Consider the following 21,533-nt stretch of genomic DNA (forward strand, 5'->3'; position numbering starts at 1 on the left):
AAATGCCGACTTTTGAAAACATCACTCCCCTCTGCCCAGTTTTGGGATCCTCCTAATCAAATACTGACACTTGTTTTAAATTCCTTCGCCCGATATTATTTATTGGAATTATTTCTTATCTGCTTCACGAGGAACAAATGAAAACATTGGTTAAATTATATAACATAGTTTACATTTCAAGCTATAAAATCAAGAGAGAATGTTGATGGAAAAATATTACAATTTTTTAGATTCAAAGAATAGAAAATTGTCCGCTCAGCATCGAAAATTCGAAGAGGAGAATTTGATTCGATAAGGTGTGGGAAGGGACGGAAACAATTTAGCATGCCAGGAGGGGACCATATTCCTACCTCCCCCATGATAAAGTTAGATGCGTCTATGTTAAGTAAATGTCAAAGAAGAGGCTCAAGAGTATGATAATGTCAACTTTCTTGAAATATTCGTTACTAATGTTTTTAGAATTGGGTTTTAATATTTTTACTTAATTTTTCACAAACTATTGTTCAAGTAAGCCTTTATGTGATTTAAGATAAAAAGTTTCTGTCATAATTATCTCTGAATCGGCGATTAACTTTGCTACAATTAACTTAAAAGTGATTTTAGTGAAGCTTATATTATAACGTTTTAAAACCAAATTTTAAATTAAGAATCAAGAAATTAACATTATTAAACATTTATAAACGAGTTAAGGTGTAAAACAATTTAAATACAAAAGGTATAGAATTTCAATACAGATATCAACAAAAAAGTATGTTTCAATTCGTGAACAGATATATGTATAACAAAATACAATAAAACAGGTCAAGGTCACGATTAAAAGACAGATTAATTCCTGAAAATGATAAGTAAAGATTTTTTAAAAAATTATATATTACAATATATTATTAGATTTTTTTAAAATTATATAATTACAAAACAGGAAAAATCAAGCACTTTACTTCCTCATGCAAAAAATCTCCATTACAAATATTTAATTTGTTATAATTCAAATGACAAAATGATATTAATTAAATATATATAAATATATAAATCAAATCCATACATGAAATTCAATAAAATAACATCTAATGTTATGATGTCAACATATTAATTCAAATATAAGCAATCAGCAAATGAATGTTAAATTAATCAGAAATACACTATTAATATAATTTTAAGAAAATGAACAGCAGCTTTGATATGAATTGAGTATATTAATAAAAGTGAATGCTATATTAAAACATAGTTATAAAGTTTAATAGTAGCAATTAGTAGAAACCTTAGTTATGCTGAAAATTTTTTTTAGTTTAAATGCGAACATGTTAAATTTGAAATGTGAACATGTTTCTATTATTACAAATAAGACAATACATACAAGTGATTTGGTATATTTTGAATGAGTAAAATTATTGTTCAACTTTTAAAACAATATTGAAATAAAAAATAATATTTCTAGCTAAGAAATTGACCAATTAAAATTCATAAAGGAAAAAAAAAATTAACATTCATTGTCGGCACACAGAAATACTAAAAATATTAAAATAATAAATAATTTTTTACAGTATAATTAAAATTTTCGTAACAATAAATTAGAAAATTAAAAAAAATACTTCATGGTTAAAATTTTTTAAAAATTTATTCACTAAAAGTAAACAAGCTTTTTTTTTTACAAAATCTTATTAGAATTGTAATAATAGACACGACAGTAATTTATGAATTAAGGTAATAACTGAATAAATAGAAGAAAAGTATCAACTGTCAAATAAAGATTAAAAAGTTTTCTCAGCAAAGTTCTGAAACTAAAAGAAAGTCACTAATTCGTTCAATATTTACTTTCAATCACAACAATTAAAGTCGTATGACTAGAAAATGTCATTCCTGAACTGTTCAAGAACTGTTTTAAAATATCTAAAGACTGAACTTCATTTGAGAAAACCATATCTAAATCTTCAAATAGTATAATAAGTTAATATACAAAGTTCTAAAAAGTAAAATTGATAAAAAAAATCACAAATGAAATTTGATTCAAAGGTAAGTGACTATTGAACAAAAACTATTAAGAATTCCAAGAGTAAGGTGTAATTACTCCTTTAGATTAAAAAAATAAACTCATAAAAGTGAATCAAATATTAAATAGAAAATAATTATTTACAACCTGTACCTTCAATTAAAAAAAAATTATTATCTGATTCGTGAGTAAAATTCTAAGTCAAAATTAAATTTTCATTCATTTCGGTTAATGGCACAGGTTAAGGGGCGATCGATCCGAATCGACGCAGACGATTCTGAGCGGCGATGAAAAAAGAAGAGGGAAAACTACGGCCATTCAAGAAATTCCCTCGAAATGTCAAACAGTCATTGGTAGTTGACCTTATCCTCAACCGTGCTGGAACAGGTGAAGTTCACGCGAAAATCAATACGCACGCACGCACACACACACTGAAACAATGATTTGAGATCAATAAAATTCCTTACCTGTGATGGGAACGGGATCGGAGATAGTGGTATCCGTACAGAAGAAAGTACTGACATCGGCACTAGTAGACACGGGCGTATTGAGGGTATCGTCTTCCATGCCTTCCTCCTCGTTTTCTTTTTTGACGCGAGTAGAAGGGTTCACCAGCCGAATGTCAACAGTGGGGTAGTGAGGTGCGGGTTTTGACGGGGGTGGGTCGAGAACTTCCATCTCGCTGCCCAGCAGTTTGAAGGTGTCAAAACTGAGACTGAAAGTGCTGGGCCCTGTGTCCAGTGGGGCCGCAGACAGCACACCAGTCAGAGTGTCCATAATCATGCTGGACCCCTGGGTGGTAGAGTCTGTGGTCACTGGATTCTGAGATTCGGACACTGTTCCTGATAGGTCCCTTCTAGTAGTCCGACGGACTTATTTGTTTTGGTTTTTTTTTTGTTTATTTGTTTTCCTCGATTGAAGTATCAACACAACAAAGATTGGCAAAGGCGAAACCACCAATCACCACAAGTGACAGGTCGTACACGGCACACAGAAGCTGTACACAGTCCGAAGAGACATGCCGTTTGTTAGACGAACCATCAAGTCCAGCGCACGACGTCAAATGCGCGTAAACCCATTCAACCTGTACTCTTTATATGCCGCCTTTACTGAATGAAGGCCGCTTCCGTGAGCACTTCCATATTTGGCGAGCCGGAACCTGGTCTTCGGCCAATCGGAGGGCGAGTAGACCTTGACGTAGAAGTGACGTCAGAGATGCTGTGCGTTCATTCAATCTCGGGGAGGGTTTTTATTTGTTTTTGAGATTGTGAGTTTTGGGTTATTTCATTATTATTTTCTTGTATCTTTTCTTCTTTTTTTTGGATGTTTTTTTTTTCTTCTCAGTATGTGAGGCTTCGTTTTCAATAGCAACTGTCTAATTCTAAAATGGGAACATGTTTTGGGTGGTTTGTTTATATTCGAGTGTCAGATGATGCTATTTTTCTTAAAGGAGCAACCTGTCCAACCGAAATTAATCCATCAGTAGGTCAAGGACTGATCATTTATATAATAATAATAAAAAACAGATTAGAGATTTGTGTTTCCAAACATTTGCGGTTTGTTTTCTTTTTAATTTTTGTAATCACAATCAATCATTTTTCTCCTAAACACTGTAGTTTCGGTTTCTTTACTCACCGGCTCCAAATTTCGCCTCCTGTGCACTAACAGTTATTATTCTTTGTTTTGCACATATTTTTTCGATATCTCTGTAATTGTTTATAGCACCAAATACGGCAAGCACTTAAAAAACGAACACAATTTTTATATCCCTGAAATATTTGCATTTATTTCTTCTCTCATCCGATATCTAAATTATTTTATCTTTCAATATTTATTTCAGTATCTAATTTGATATGTTTAATATGTAAACAAAATTAACATCAAATTCAACATATCAATTAATAACAGTTCTTTAACAAAGGCAAATAATATGCCAAAAGATTCAACTGCAGGTAAGAGAGAATATTCAATTTCTAAAATTTGTAAATTCACATGATGTAAACTTTTATAAATTTAATAGAAGTTCAAGTAAAATGTATATGGCACATCATAAATTCTTCAAATGCATAAATATAGTTCAATACGAATTTTTTTATAGTTCAATATGATTTTTTTTTCCAACAAGTAAACATTTGGGTGCAAATAACTTTTTATAGCATTAGTTTAAAATCAAAGTCAGATTTCTTTACTCACAAAATAACATGGATGAATTTTCTTTTGCAACATTTATAAATGCATATAAAATTCTTTTTAGAAAAAATGTTCTTTAAACATATAAAAAAAATGCAAATTCTTTTTTTTTTGCGTGGTTAGTTTCTTTTTCTATTTTAAGCTCGAATATCAGAATAAATATGGATATGAAAATTGGCCTCAACTTAGGACGGATGTTTGCATACAAAGATCAACAGGCCTTTTGCAATATCAGATGCAACATTGCAGATTTGCACACAACAACGGAGTGCAATGAAATGTGCTGCTAATGCATCCACTAAAGCAAAATGTTCACAAACATAAATGCATTGATTCTGCAAGGATATGCATCATTATTTTTGTGCATCGGGTTTGTTTATAAAAAGCTACTACTACCTGAGAAATCTGCTGCAAGCGAACGTATCCGATCCCAACACATGCACGGTCCTTATTTTGATCCGGATGTTGCTTTCTTGCTCTGCATCCTCTTGCATCCCATGCAGTTCAAAAAGCAAGCGCGGATTTCTCTAAATGCTCATCCCGTACACGCGTGAACACAAACCAACACTCTCTGCTCTGCCTTTCTTCCATAGAACACCAGCAGCCTCTCTGCTTTGCCAAGGGCCTTCGCGAAACTCCAAGGTCTCAGCCTCATGCATAATTCCGAATCTCATTAGCGATGCTTCGGCTTTTCATGACCATATATGGTCAACGAATGGAGCCGAACGCACCCGAAGTGCTCGTGACGTCACATCAGCCGACATCGGAGACGGAGAGAGGATAATGGCGGTATGTCAAGAAGAGGTGCCAAATGGTTTGGTACTGCGCAGTAGATAGTTTTCGCCTGCTACAGAGGTCGCTCGCTTTTCTTTGTTGTTTTTTTATTTTATCTGGAAAGATATTTATTTATTTTTGGTTAATGTGGTTTTCTGTTTTTAATTTTTTTTATCTCTTTCGTTGGGAGATTTTTTTTTTCTCTTCTTTCTTATCTGCTTTATCTTTTGTTTGGTTGGGATTGTGTTGGGTAAGTTGTGTATTTTTAAGTAACTTCACCATGCGGTAGTGGATGTTACGGAGTTATATTTACATCGGGGCTTGACTGAAGTGCAGATGCAAGGAAAGACACCTGTACAATGCTAACTCTTTGGGAGCACAGAGAACTCCCGGGGTCGTCTTCGTGAAAGACCCGGGAGTTTTAAGAGAACGGAGCTTTAAAGCGTGTTTTTTTTTAAAAATTTGCAAATGAAAATTGGATTTGATTTTTTTTTATGATGTGCATTTTTTTAAATAACAAAAGCGATAATAGTTGCATTGCATTTTTTTAACATTTAATTGAGGAACTTACTATGGGATAACAATTTTTTTGCGAGTTTACTTATTGTGAAAGAGAGAGAGAGAGAGAGAGATTAATTAACTTTGAAACTGCAGTTTTTGCATTATTACATTTTTTTTAAGAAGCATTTTTTGGAAGTAATATGCAAAAGATTATAAACATGTTTAATCTTAAAAAATAATATTGCAACTATTTTGCATAAAGTCTGGGATTTAATTTAGCTGCTTATTTAATTCGTGCATATTAGATATCATTAACATTAACACTATGTTTAACATAAGATAATAATATTGCAGGTATTTTTGGATAAAATTTGGTATTTATTTTCAATGCGTATTTAGTTCGAGCATATCAGATATTATTCTTATCGGAATTTTTAAATTAAGAATATAGGAGTCTATTTAATAATAATTATAAATAAATTTCAATAATAAAAAATAAATTTAATGCATTAGCAAAAATTGAAAAGTTTTTGTTAGGTTTGCAGATAAAAACTGAAATTAAAATAGTTGCATTGTTTTTGCATTAAATATAACTGCAAGTATGTACCGTGCATTATTAATGAATCAATGTTAATTTCTTTTTGATTGTTTGTGCAAATATAAGTGTAAATCTATCTTGAATTAAAAAAAAACAAAAACATATATTTATTTTTGAGTTATTTTTTGCTAAAGTTTGTATTTCTTATTCTTTTACTTTTTTTAAAAAATTTCGTTAAATTTCGATTTTGATTAAAGGCGGTTATTTCAGCTGATGAGTTTATTGGACAGTATAAGATGAATTTAAGATAGAAATAATAAACTTGAGAGTTTTTATTTACTTTGAAGAATTCCGTAAGTCGTCTTACAAAAAGAGTTTTAATTTTTCGTGGGAAAAAAATGCGAAGAAAATAATCAGTAACAGTTAAACGTTTTCTTTTTGTATTGCAGTAAAAATTTTCAATTAAAACGTTCTGTGAGCAGTTTGATTCAAAAAGCGATATGACAATTTGCTCAACACTGCTATAAGCAGAAACATTACACGCAATGCATCTTAAAATGCAATTCATTTTTGTTTATATTTTCAGAGCACATCATGAAACAAAAGGTTTAATTCAAGAATTTGACCCCCAGTTTCAGTCTTTTAGATGTATGATCCTTGTAATTAGCTTTTGGAAAGTCCGCAGATATAAATACCAGCTGGGAGATATTTTCAAATTCAGTTTTTATTTAATAGGATTATTGTATGATTTTGCATTAGTAATTCTGTTAAAAGTTTATAAACTTGGAAAATGAATAAGTGAATCCATATATTAAATTTAAATACAGTGAATATTTTATTTGTATATTTCTATGATCATTTGATTGTATAAATAATTTTGACTATCAAGAATCCCGTCTGAAATATCAATCTATTTTAATCTGCAATTTTATGTACTATAAATATTAATACACATCAATTAAATATTACAGGACGAATATTTCCCTTTCTATATCATTACTAATGAGTAGTGCAAAAGTATTCTCCTATAAGTGTATGACCAAAAAGTTGTACGAAATATAAATATTTTTGATTTAATGTACCTTCCTTTTTTCCCCCCCTTCTCATCAACGGTACCGAACAACGTCACGCAATACTGGGTACATTGTAAAACGGGTTTCTTTGCTTTATTCAACATATCAAGGAAAAGAAAATCTTTCCCAATTTCTTTATTTGCTGAAAAATCAGTTAATAACTCTCTCTCCAAATTTCCGAAATTAATTGTGATGATTAATATGTCTGGCGAAAGTGCAGAATAAAAAAAATTAATTTTTGAAATCTTTTAAAAATTTTCTAGTCATGTTACTAAATTAGCAAACTGTAGAGCATTCTGTGATAAGATGAATTTCTTTATTATGGAAAAGTAACAAGCAAATATTGTATTGTTAATAATTGTCTCCGCTTCCTAATGAATAATTTAATGAAATTTTCGATACACAATTAGATTTATTTATTATCAGAATTATTAAATTACGAAAAGGAGTTCAATTTTAAACAAAAATAAAATTAAAATAAAAAAACGAAAATATTATTCAAAATATTTAGGCAACAATTTTTAAAGTGAAAATGAATTAAAATAAAAGTAAATTCATTAAGTTCACATGCAGAAATAATTATAAAACGATTTATTTTTATGGCCTATAAGTTTCATGTATAGTAAGTATATATTCACGCAATTTTAAGAAATAAAGTTCTCAAAGAAATAAATAATAATAATATATTAATTTATTATTCGGATTATTTCTTGCATTAATTATTGCCAAAAATTGCGGAAAAGAAATATAGCTCATTTTCTGAATCACAATTAATGCTAACATTAAGAGTAAAAGAAAATTCATGATCTAATAGTTGAAATTGAAATAATGAAATATATAATCAAAGCGAAATAAAATATATGCCCAAAAACACATATATATAATAAATGAAATAAAATATAGTAATAATTTTTATTATATATGTGTTATAATAAAAAATGTTATTATGAGCATATATTAATACGCTTTTAATAATAACAACTTTTTTATTATATATTAAAAATTTATTTAATCTATTATATATTAATATTTATTAATTTAAATATTATAATTTTATAATATATAATAAATATTTATAATTAAAAATGTATTTAATTTATTATATATTATTATTTTATAAAAATATATAATAAATATAAAATATAATAACAACTTTTTTATTATATATGTGTTATAATAAAAAAGTTGTTATTATAAGCATATATTAATAACAACTTTCAAAAGTGTCTTCAAACGTTGTTAATATTAAAAGCGTATTTAATTTAATCATTTTAATAATAATTATTAAAATGATTAATTGTATTTTGTTAAACATTGAGCTATTCTAATTAACTTATTAATTATTTAATTAATTAATATAGCTGACTATCCCAATTTTCAACTTTTGATATTTTTTTTTTATTTATATCAACAGGTCATATATATATGAATCAAATCAGAAAAAGATTCTTTCTCGCAAAAAAAAAAAAAAAAAGAATGTTTTAGTTAAAAAAATTTATTCATTGCAAACTTCCAGTAAGAAATTTACAATAATCATTACATCACTAAAATTACTCCTCATTATATAAAAAAGCAGATGTTCTTCTATTCTATTTTTCCTCTAATTAATTCAAATCATAACTAATTGCAATTAATAACAATTTGGTTGAACCTATCCCTATTTTGTGGTCTCTGTCCAGCCTGGACGCGTTTACGTGCGTCTTGTTGACGCCACTCGTCCAAGGGCTCAGCGCCTACACGCGGGCGTCAACACCACGTGGGTTGTCCTCGCATGTTGCCCGGGATCGAATGCTGCCCACGGGAATTTTTTTCCGGGTCTTGGAAGATAAATAAATAATGCAATTAATATCGCCCATCTTTTGTGTTAATCACCTTTTTCCAAAATGTTTGAGGTTTTCTGTATCGTGAAATTAATTTGCATTTGTAGCGATTTTGGGAAGATAATTACCGTCATATACCCACATATAGTTGCAAGGCTGGGAACGATCTTTGAATATTATTGTAATAAGTAATCACTAAATATTACTTTGATTGTTAGGGAAATAATAAAAGAAATAGATTTCAGGAAATCAAAAAAAAAAAAAAATATCGCGATGGATTTCTAGTATTTTTTTTTTTTTTTTTTTTTTTTTGAAAATAAGAGAAATTTTTTTAAAGTTTGACCTAATTTTATTTTGTTGTATTATGAAATCATGATAAATATAATTTTGAATAGATCCGATAAAATCTAAGGAAATGGATATAAATCAAACCTCGCAACTTCTAAATCAAAAGTTGCCTTTGGAAAAATGAGGAATTTATTATCAAAAAAAATTTTCAATTTCGAAAATAACATGATAATGCTAAATTGTCTGCTAAGGCATGTACAATAAAAAAACCTTATTAAAAATGTTCTATAGAACAGATCATTAAATCTGGAAACAACAAAATTTGCAGGTAGTTACAAAAATGGAAAGTAGTTGTTAAAGAGGGGTTTAAAATATTTTGATTAGGTTTTTAATTAAAAATTTAAGGTTTTCTTCGATAAATTCGGAACGTATAGTATACAAGAAATATTTTTACATCACTTTAAAATTCAAAAAATAAGTTTTTTAGTGATATCAATTTTTTTTCGTTTAATTTTGAAAATATTTTCAAAATTTTATTTATTGTATTTTTTATTGATTTAGTTATTGGTTTTACACGCATTCGCGTTGTAATGGTACTAAGCTCATTTTTTTTTATCTACACGTTATTGTTGAATAAAATTTAAGTTGTATTTTCTATTACGTTTCAATGAATAAATTATAAAAATATTTTTTAAAAATAAAACAAAATATATACAAAATGGAAAAAGCCTATAACATTATTATTTTATGATGTTTCGAATTAGAAGTTCAAATCTTCATTAATTATTTTTGAAAAAAAGTACTTATAGTTAATTTTTGCTCCTCACCACCACCAACAAAAAAAAATTATGAATTCTGTATAGGTTTACGAACAGAAAAAAATATGTAATAAAGACATCTTGCAAATAGAAAAAATATGAGATTGTATTCTTATGAAGGTGACTATTAAAATAAGAAATCTGCAAAGAACGTATATATATTTAAAAAAAACGTAAATACGGTAAACCTATGTTTATGCGTTTCTAATTTATATGTCATTTGCATTTGTACGATAGACCCGATCTACTCATAACCACTGTAAGAATAAATAATTCGTGTATACAATATAAAATTTTAGTTACATTCAATTTTAAAATTCACTAATTTTCAGCCCAGTCTTTATTTTTTTGATTCTATTAAAAAGGAATTTTCATTTTTTATTATTTTTTTAAGGGAGAATACTTTTTAAAATTAATTAAGGAGGGTTAAAATTTAAAAAAAAGGAGGAGATGTAACACCCTTTCCTTTCTTTACTATTTTCAAATAAAGAACATCAGGGATCATCTGATTGTTGGGAGGTAATTTCGCTTGACTAATATGTCTGATAAATTCATAAATTCTTGAATTCTTATGTATTTTAGCACCCACAATGTGCTATTCAGTTTTTTTAAATAAAAAAAAAAAAACGTCTTAAAAATGATAAACACTTCTTTTGAATATTAAATTTGAAATTTTAAGAGAATTCGACAGGAATATAGGTTAATCAAAATTAAAACTGAAAACAGCTTTGATATTCCAATGTCAATTCTGAAAACCATTGTCTATGACTGAAAAAGAATCGAGAATAGGGCAGCATCTTACGAAATTTTTTTTAATGAGCTAAATTCAATTCTGATGCCAGTACTTAATATACTCAAATATCAGCACGTCAGGCAGCGATGAAAAGTCTTTCTAATTAAACGCCTACCTGCATACACGTACATCGGTAGAATACGTAATGATTAATAAGTATCCAGCATATCTAAAAAAAGAATTTTTCTTTTATTTATAATAAATGTTTGATTTTAAAATGTAATAATTTTTTTTCAATATTTTTAATAATATACTAGCACTACTCTAAGAAAAGCTTTCATTTATAAGTAGTGATTTTAATTTACATTTGTATCCTTAAATGTATAATAATCAATGTCGTTTATTAATATTTTGATTATTCGTTTTTTAGTATTTTTTTTATATGTTAGTCCCTTGAAATATATATAAACAGAGTTTTACTGTATATTCACTTATGACAAAAAGATTTTCAAACATTTTTTCTAAAAATATTTTGTAATTTTTTGATAATTGTATTTCCCTTAGCTGTTTATTCAGAATTTTGTAGTTTAATTATAAGGAATATAAGAAATCTGTGAATCATTTCCTCATCACGGGACCTCTGTCTTAAATTTATGGATTTGTCTTCAATGCTCGTTGAGGAATTTGTTTAAGCTTAGATGAAAAGCGTCAAATACTTTGAGTCAATAAAATTTTTGAATGTATTGTATGTCTTGCTCCTGGGAAAAGAATATGGCTCAAGATATATGATTGTAACATTATATCAATTGATTCCATAGAAAAATCAACGGGAGTGATCTACACAAAACGATCTCCAATACTCATCTAAACTTTCTCGCATTTATCGCAGAGAATTGGCGAGAATTGGCGGAACATTGATAGCATTGGCATATAATAGCCACGAAACATTAACCTTTCACGTGAATTTAGCATTTTTACTGAAATTATTGTGACATTCTTGTCGATTAATCCCTGGCATGTGGTAAATGGTATCCAGGAATCGAATTTGTATTTTAGACGCATTTTCCCCAATCTATTGAGACAAAAATATAACACAGAATACAATTGCAATCATAATAATTTTTGACGATTATTATACTTTCTCTATACTACACATATTAGAGAGTTAAAATACGGCTTCGATTTTGGATTTAAATGATCTGTCTTAAATGAGGGTCTAATGCTTATTAAATGTAATGTTATTTCTATGCTAAAATTTTTGAATGGAGCGAAAGATTATGCAAAAACGTTACTATTTAGTTTTGATGCATACCACATTTAAAATTCTGTCTTAATTGTACTCCCTTGCTTTGGATTTGTTTGGTCCTTGAAGATTTCTATATTAAACACTTGACGAATGATGTTCTGAGGTACTTTTGAGAGTTTAATGCCCTTTTATATTCTGATTTTCTGACAAGAAATCGAAATTTTATTCGTTTTACAAATTCACAATTCAGCTTCGAACAAGGACGATTAAGCTAACAAATTAATTATTTTAGGAAAAAAACCCTGATAAATTTTAATTCTGAAAAGATCAGGAACAAAGAATCAATCAGAACAGTTATGAGCGATTCGGACATTTATGTATAGAAAATGTTGAAATTTTAACTCTTTTATGCCATTTTTTTAAACTTTCTCTAATATACAGGGTGTTTATAAAGTCCCGGACCCATTTTGATGTTTAATAACTCATAAAATAATAAAGATAGATTAAAATTAATAACATAAATGGTTAAATAGACTCAAAAAGTTTCATGACCCTTGTCAATGAACTTCCACGTGTGCCCCCTTCGTCGCACGGAGAATATCAAGTCGATAGTCAATTTCACGCCAGGTCGCGACAAGCATGTCGGCATCCACAGAGCCATTTGCGCACATTATGGCGATTAACAATGCCAGAAACATGAAAGGATGCTTCATCGGAGAACATTATGCTCTTCAGAAAATCAGCAGCATCTTCTATACTCCTTAGCATATATGTTGCAAAAGCCATCCTCCTAGGCCTATCGTTCGGTTCCAAAACTTGAACAATTTGAACTTTGTATGCATGCAGTCTTAATTTTTTCTTAATAACCTTGTACACTGTCGAAATTGGCATATCCAATTCTGTTGCCGCTGATCTCACAGATATTCTAGGATTGTGTAAAAATGTCTCTCTGACACGCTCAACATCAAAATCACTTGTACAAGGACGTCTGGAACGTTTCTTATCTTCGATACTTCCAATTTCTAGAAAATTCTTTTTCCACCGCAAGATGCTGTTTTTGGATGGAGGATCTTTTTGGTAAATTCTTCTGAAATTTCTCTGTGCTTGCACTATCGATTTCATTTCTATGAACCACCATAAAATCTGCCTTTCTCTTGTGGTGTACGCATTCTCCTTAATATCCACTCGAATAAAACATCACATACAAAAGTACTACATAGAACAAACACATCAAAAGTAAACATAACATTGCAATAGTTGCCAAAAACAAAAGAGAGAAAAATGCAATTAATAAGCAGACAATATTTAGAAAAGTACAGATATTTAGACTGGAAAATGAAATTTTCTGAAACTAACCACACGTGCAGACGATATTTACAAAAGTAAAAATATTCAAACCTGAAAAGGAAAATATATGAGTTATTCCATCAATAAATGCCATAAGTTTGTTTATATCTTTATTATTTTACGAGTTATTAAACATCAAAATGGGTCCGGGACTTTATAAACACCCTGTATATTATAGAGAAAGTATAGTAGTCGTCAAAAAATTCGAACTCGTAATTTTAACGAATCTCCATGTTTCACACCCCTCTGAGCTCGAATGTCTGTCTGCCTGTCTGTGACAAAGATAACTCGAAAACGCTTTGAGCTAGACGGTTGAAATTTGGTATACGGTCTTTACATGAAATTTGCAGATTTCTTTCAAATTTTGAGCAAAATCGATTCAGAGGAAGTCCATCTGTCCGCCTGTTCGAATATAATTTAACACGATAACTACAAAACGAAGAGAGTTAGATAAGTAAAATTCGGCACACAGATTTAACATCTATAGTGTAGACGTCAAATTTTGAGCTAAATCCAACAACGAGTTGATTGTCTGTCCATCTGTACTTTCAAAAATATATAAATGGGATAATTTAAAAGCGCAATGACTTAAATATATCTAATTTGGTATGTCATTTTGTGACTACAGGTGCAGTTTCGTGTCAGTTTTTTAATCGGCTGTGAAAAACGTGTTTAAAACAAAAATTCGTCTTTCGGATACTATTTCACGCATGCCAGGTATTAATCGCCAAATAACACGCCAAGGATAACACTATAGATTCAGTAAAAATGCTGAATTCACGCCAAAGGTTATTATTCCGAAACTATTGCACACCAATAACATATAAAGCCACTTTTGACATGAAAAGTTCATTCTAGAGTATACGAGAAAGTGTTGGGGAGCTGGTTTTAAATAACTTAATTAACTTTTTTTTTAAAATTTAATATATTTACCCATAAGTAAAATTTGTAGCAATCTGGGGCATATATTAAACATTTGTGAAAAGCACGATATTAACAGTGAAAATTCGTGACAATCAAAATTTATTCCAGACACCTGACTACTTTAGCTGATGCCATTCCTTTTAAAGCAAATATCATTGCAAAAACAGAACCAAGCATTAATTCGATAACACACTACATGCCTTTTTACTTATCACGCATTCCTAGAAATTCTTTTTCTTTATTTTTTATTTCTACCCATCTCAGAAAGAAGTTAAAAAAAAGTCCAGCAATGCAACAGATGCATCCGCCAGTGATTTATTTCCGAGACTTCGAATCAATCTAAACCCCGATTTTGTATTACACAAACCTCCATCCGATGTAGCTCTCTCTCACCCGACTGGCTTATAGAGAGCGGGTCAATTTATGGTGTAAGTTGCTTTCGGAGCGTGGAGTGTTTCAGCAAGCGACAGAAATCCAATTAAGAAAAACCATATGTCATTTTGGCAGTTGGTATTAACACAGATATATCTCGCTTAGATGTCAAAGGAACGAGAACAACAATAATAATAATAAAAAAAGATTTTATTTTTAATGCCAGGAAATTTGAAGATGTAAAATGGACCTCAGGGCTCTCTGGGAAAGTGTGATTTTGTTGAATCGTTATAATCTTCTGAATATTCTTTGAATGAATTGATTTTGATGCTACTTGATGCCTTTTTACTTGGTGCATTGATGCTACTTGATGCATTGATTTTGATGATGATGTTACTTCAGGCATTTTTACACGAAAAATCATAATGATCATTCCAATTAAAACAGCGGGCGTGGTTTCCCCAAAACTTTCTCGCATACTTCTTAATAGAGGTACTTGTTTTTACTAGTCGTCCTTGACGATCATTTATTTGTTGAGAATATTGCGTATATTTAATATCAGTTAAATCGTTAAGATATAACTTCATGTCCATAATTCCATCAAATTGTCAGATTTATTTTAATCGTTTTATGTGTCCCTCAAGGGAGCACCTCGAAATGAGGATGAGATGCTTCCGGCATGGTGGTTGGATCTCGCCACCCTGGAGGGTACACTAATAGGTGGGGGATCTGGCTCCTCCCATCGATGACGGGACGTGCTTCCTTCGAGGAGGGTTGTACCGTGGCCGGTGACGGCCCTTAGGACTCAACCACAGTTCCTGCCAATGTTGCTGTTGCGGCGGTTCGGTCATTTAGTTTTATGGTTTAAATCCGTGTGCCTTTCGGGCGGGTCTGAGAGTTAGATGGTTGAATTAATCGTTTTATGTTCTGTTTATTAAGTACACGAACCTTTCTGATAGTAACCCTGCCCTATGAAATAGCAATAATAAAAATGTAAATGTTAAATGATCGATTCTTCTAATATCTGCGATATTATTATTATATATTTTTTTTATTCATGTTGTAGACTACACAAATATTAAACTCGATCCTTTTTCTTTAGCTTGCAATAATGATAGGAAATGACGAGATGTAATATTTGATGAAATAATGAGAAACGTTTTCAATTTCAGGGCAACAATGTAATCAATTGTTGGAAAATTGGCAACAAAATAAAATCTAAAAGGTTATAAAATATCAGAGAAATTTTACATGACTATTTAATTGATGTCATTAAAATGCTAATTATTTGAAATTTTAAACAGTGAATGGTAAACCATTTTTATGCAATTATATATTTTCAGAAGTTATCGCGGAAAAATTTCAAAATCCAGTTTAATATTTAATTAATTAAAATTTTAATAAACTCGCTCAGAGGTACACATTTTTCTCTCCAAATAGGCCAAATTTGGATGTTATAGGTTAAACGGATTAGCTTGAAGATCGGTAACAAACACATATACGTGCGCGCGCATACGTAGGCACACACACACACACACACACACACACACACACACACACACACACACACATACACACACACACACACACACACACACACACACACACACACACACACATTCATTTTTATTAGTAGTAAAGGTAAAGAAGAGAAAGAATCAACGAATTTTTCTTTGCATTATTTCATAACATGCCATTCTGTTATTTTACAAAGTCCAGCACTGATTCATTTTCAACCTTTAAATTTGATGAAAATAGTGAACTTGAAGAATTTGTATTAAAAAACAGGATAAAGTTTGAAATGTTTTTGTTGTAGAAGTGTTACTCATTGTATATAGATAACAAGCCGGGACACAAGCACATATATCTCACACTGCATTCTATGTGCTTTATATGGTCACTTGCAAAGGTTCTTGAACTTGAAAGTATCGTTATGGGCATCCCGAATCCAGCAATCTGTGCATGGAGCAACAACAGTGATGCAATCGATGACCGTGGCATTGCATTGCCTATTTAGGGGTAGGAGTTAAAGAGCTACGCCTACGGGCAGCAGGTGCGAGTTACGGGGCGGCCCACATAAGTTCACACACCGATGGGACGGAACCTTTTATTTTTTTGGCTCCGTGATCGGTGTGTACTGTTGGCCATTGGGAAACATTGAACCCTGTCAATGTTTGTGTGAGTGTACAATGGATGGCTTTTAAATATTTACGAGACACGCGTGTGACGTTTGTCAGGTGGTTGTTTCACGCGTCCCGATGGTTTTAAGATGCCATAAAATCTGGGAGGTGGGAATGAAGTAGCTTGCTTTCAAGCGATTGAGCAAGTGTTTTTCTCTGGAACATTTGGGGACACGTTACTCTGTGCTTTCCAGATATGAAATGTTTATTTTTCTACAGCAAATCGCTGTGAGAGCATGTCTTAATATGGGTACTGAATTTTAGATTTGCGGTTTTGTAGTTTTCCATTGCATATGTTTGTAGAGATCACTAGGCAAATAGAAGCAATTTTTGAAATCTGAGAACAGTTTCTTCGTGTGGTTAGAAACGTTCGGACAATGGTGTGTAATAAAAATGTGACTCTTTTGTGAGGATGTCCTTTTCAATAAAAATGAAATTATTGCTGCTATTTGTCCTGGGGTGTTTCCAGGCATAAATGGCGTGTTTCACTCGCTCGTTGATGAAGTCACATGAGTCAGATCGGGGCATTTTAATCTTTAAATGAACAAGCAGACGAAAATGAGACATATTTTAAAATGGAGTTCAGTCTTGAAATGAAATACAGATAAATTCTCCCTTACGACCACCTATGGGGCCTCTGTTTTTTCCATATTAGCAGCGAACATATCCTCTACCTATAGGCAATTGTTCTTAGCACTGACCTTAATTTGATATAGGCCGTACTATGCCAAATAAAAGGTTTAATTGTAGCAATTTAACATCATAAATGAAGACAGTGATGTGGCAATAGATGCCTTGGCTGAATGAATAAAACAGGGGAATAAAACTTTGCCTAGAAATAAGAAAAGAGAAAGATTTTTTTTTCCATCAAAGATGGGAATAAAGTTTTGACCATCCAGAGGTACAACTATTATAATAAACTCCTCATAAGGGAAAAAGATATTTTAGGATTAGATCTGTCAATGAAATATTTACGTTTTAATGATAAAAACGCTAAATAATTATAAACGAATTTAAATATATGATTTTTCGATAATAATAAGCATTCAAGTACAAATAAATAAGCAGTTTTTTTTATTTTATTTACTTTTATGTTATTGTAAAAAAAGCATAAAAACAAATAAATATAGCAGCGCTGATCTTTTATTTTCATATATTATATAATTTTGCGGAAAAAAAAACAATCCCAAAACCTGTGATAGCAGGTTAAAATATAATTAATATAAATAGAAAAAAAAATCAATTATCATGCATGTTATTTTTATTTCAGTATCAAAATACCAAATTTTTCTTATAAAGATTATTTTCACCAAAATTATATTTAAAAGTCTCAATAAGCTAGAAAAAAGCCTGGAATTTTTATTTTTTTTTAAAAATCTAATTCAGGAAGGATCAACAAATTTTTGATTTTTTAATAATACAGTGATTGTGCAAAATGTTATCAAACTAATTTTATGCATCTACCTCTCATCGTTTTGTAGTTAGTTTGCTAACTTATATTCTGATAACCGAATACCTAAACTTTCTTTGAATGGAATTTGTGGAAAATTTGATAGAAATCTACAAATTTGGTTCAAAGACAATATTCCAAATTTCAATCGCTTAGCTCAAATAGTTTTAGTTGTCTTTGTCATATACAGATATGCATAATGTTAAAAAATCTGCTTTTCGAACTCAGGAAGATCGAAAAACCGAAAATTCGCCAAAATCTCGAATTTGAATTTTTTGATTATTACAATACTTTCTCTATACTCCGTTTCGTATGGAGGAAAGTAGAAAGGAAACAGCACAAGGAAACACAATTGCAATTTATCATTCATTGATATGCGTACTCATGTGGCCTCTGTCGTGTGATTGTGACGTCCCGTGTGCTTACTTCATTTCACTTTGAAATTTTATTTAAGTGAAACTTTGTGGGAACTGAAAGAAAAATATTTATCATAGCAGTCTAATAAACAAAGCTATACATACCACTCATTCGTGCCATCAGCGTACTGTAGATGGGTACGAATATTCATAAAATTTGTAATAAAAACAGAATATAATAAAAAGAAGCTAACGAAGTGATTATTTTGTATTATCACAATAATATGATTACTTTTTTATTCTTAAATGAACAGTTTAATTTTCTATGCGGCACTTATTAATTTTTTTTTCTTTTCTTGTGTTTTGTTTTTGTACTTGTTCCTTTTATACAGTGCATGAATTTTTCGAATGCAAAGAATATGAAACATACTGGTGTCGTTTCCTCTTTTAAAATCTATCCACCATATTGGTGCAAAGAAAATAATCCATTCAAGGATGAAGCTTGTTACTTGACCATCGTTTTTGAGAAATGGGGTTCATTCGCAATGCACATTTAAGAAAAAATAATACGATTTTCATACTATTTTTTTTATATATAACTTTAATAATTTAGACATAAAATATGCTACATTTTCATCAATCAAGTTTTTTTCTCCGTTCAAAAAGCATTAATTATCTTTGCAGTGTTGTATTTTTTATCATTACTATATTTATTATTTATTATTATTATTATATTTATTATTATTATTATATTTATTATTATTATTATATTTATTATTTATTATTATTATATTTATTCCATCTTATAGGCAATATAAATTTATATATAGCATCAAGAAATATGTCACTTCAGGACGTTTTAAGTTGGCCTAAAACATCAAGAATTGAAATTCAAAAATATCTGAATTCAATAATTTAGCTAATACTCATTACTCATAGTTTCCTTAACTACCGTACTGCACACTAATATGGTCACAAGCCTTTTATCTAATATGCTTTTTACCTAAAAATGTACAAAGGAATAGATCAATACATAGACATCTTATTTCCATGGATGACCTCCATACTTCTCAACAACAATTGTCTTTACCATTTTCCTGCCAAAGCGTATCACCAATTATAGACATCCTCAATGAACTACCTAGAAGAACACGAACCTTAGCTGTGACTCATAGCACCATCTTCACTTCGAAAATTTTCAATTTTTATCTAACAACTTCCTCTTCAGCATGGTTCCGCCCCATGCGAAGTATGTTAGCGGGCCACTGGAACTTTCTTTAGACATAATCCGATGCAAGCCTAGGGCCACGCAGGATTCATAACTGCTACCTGCATGGGGCCCCTTAAATACCGCCGTTAAGGACGGAAAGAAAGTATTCGATTTTCATTAAAAGCACGAGAGGTTTCGCAACTGGATGGGCTGGCAGCGCGTGGCAATTTTCTATGGTCATGCGTTGCCTCTTGCACTTAATTGGAAGGCGTGTTTCTTTTAAGTGGAGATGGGGATGTTTATTTCGTCGTCAGTTGAGGTTCACTTGTGAAGGTCACTGAAAAAGCAAAAAAAAAAAAAATGAATTTAACTCATGCATTATCTTTTTTATTCAAACCTGGAACATTAAATCTTTTTAAGCGGTAAGTTAAGATTATTTGTTAATGCATTTCGTAAATTAATCAACTCGCAACTTAGGTTAACAAACTTAACAACTGAAAAGTATTAGGGTGTCCCAAAAGTTTCTTTCTCATCGCACTATAAATGGCCTTATCTGGCTCTGCTTGTACAAACATGCAGGCTTATCTTTAGCCGTTTATGTCATTGGTTTCAGTCATCCCAGAGCTCTAAACTGTCTCAAAGCAGGGATTACACTCTAAACTCGATATCTAAACGCATTTTTTGAAGAATCAATATTTCATTGTGATTGAATCATGAGCCGGCGTCCTGGCCAAGGGGCAGCGTATCTTTCCCATGATCTGGATGTCCCGTGTTCGATTCCGGGTTCGGGCATGGTTGTTTTTCATCTGTGTTCTATTTGTGAGGTGTGTGAATGTGCTCCCCTGTAAAATGGGGTTGTTCAGGCGAATGTGTGTGTGTCACCTTCATATGAGCTAGAAGTCAGACTTCTGCCCTCGGGTGCTTAGGGGGTCCTTACCCTCAGAAGCTACTGCATCTCCTTTCCTTGGTAACGCGGCTACGACATCATTATCATCATTGATTCGCGGAAAAAATGATATCTCAAAATCAATCCAATCAAATTTCATGAAATTCGGTATGCATGTACCCAAAGCCTTTGAGGTTGTGATAGACTGCGTATTTTAAGATAGCTTCATTTAGACACGTTTTACAGATACTTTAAGTTCAAAACATAGACAAAAAATCACTAACGACGACTTCAAATGCTCATAAAATTTTATTCATTAAAATAAATTTTTATCTTGTGATCTGTAGCTTTATGTAGTTTGAGCTATATAAGAGTGAAATAAAAATTAAGTATTTCCAATATTTTTTTAACTTATTCTGTTTTTCCTAATATTGAAAATTTTGCTAATTTTTTATTAAATAAGCAATTTTTTCAAAAAATGTAGGCAATGAATGTATTTTTTCCTTCTAAGTGTACTTTTCAAGTCTGTTCTAGCTATTTGGTACAATAAAAGATGTTTATGTATCATTTTAAAAAAAATCTTCTCCGAACCTAGTCGGATAATCAAAGAAGTGTAAACTCTTTATTTTCTATTGTATGAAATTTTAAAAATATATTCTGTTTCTTAAGAATAACTTGCTCGTATGTACTTAGAATAAATGAGAGATACCTGTTTAGAAGACTTTTCTGAGGAAACTGAGTTATATTTGTATTATATTAAAAATTCGAAAGCATTTATGTATCTGTACAGCAATGTAATATAATTCAATTGATTTCGTTCATAAAAATTCCTCGGCCACT

General features: G+C 30.6%; 1 protein-coding gene across 2 annotated transcripts in view; it reads right to left on the reverse strand.

Annotated features, from left to right (window-relative positions):
- LOC129987707 (early growth response protein 1-B-like) overlaps positions 1-3,941 on the reverse strand; it is a 35,425-nt gene extending 31,484 nt beyond the window's left edge. The window contains exon 1 of one of the 2 annotated variants that reach the window (XM_056095656.1): positions 2,455-3,941. In XM_056095656.1, coding sequence (XP_055951631.1) covers positions 2,455-2,770 — 316 coding nt within the window. In that variant the 5' untranslated portion in view covers positions 2,771-3,941. The remainder of the gene's footprint in view (positions 1-2,454) is intronic. The other variant, XM_056095657.1, reaches the window with a different exon arrangement.
- Between the last annotated feature and the right edge of the window lie 17,592 nt (positions 3,942-21,533).

The sequence above is a fragment of the Argiope bruennichi genome, chromosome 10 (assembly GCF_947563725.1).
Source record: "Argiope bruennichi chromosome 10, qqArgBrue1.1, whole genome shotgun sequence".
NCBI classification, from domain to species: Eukaryota; Metazoa; Arthropoda; class Arachnida; order Araneae; family Araneidae; genus Argiope; species Argiope bruennichi.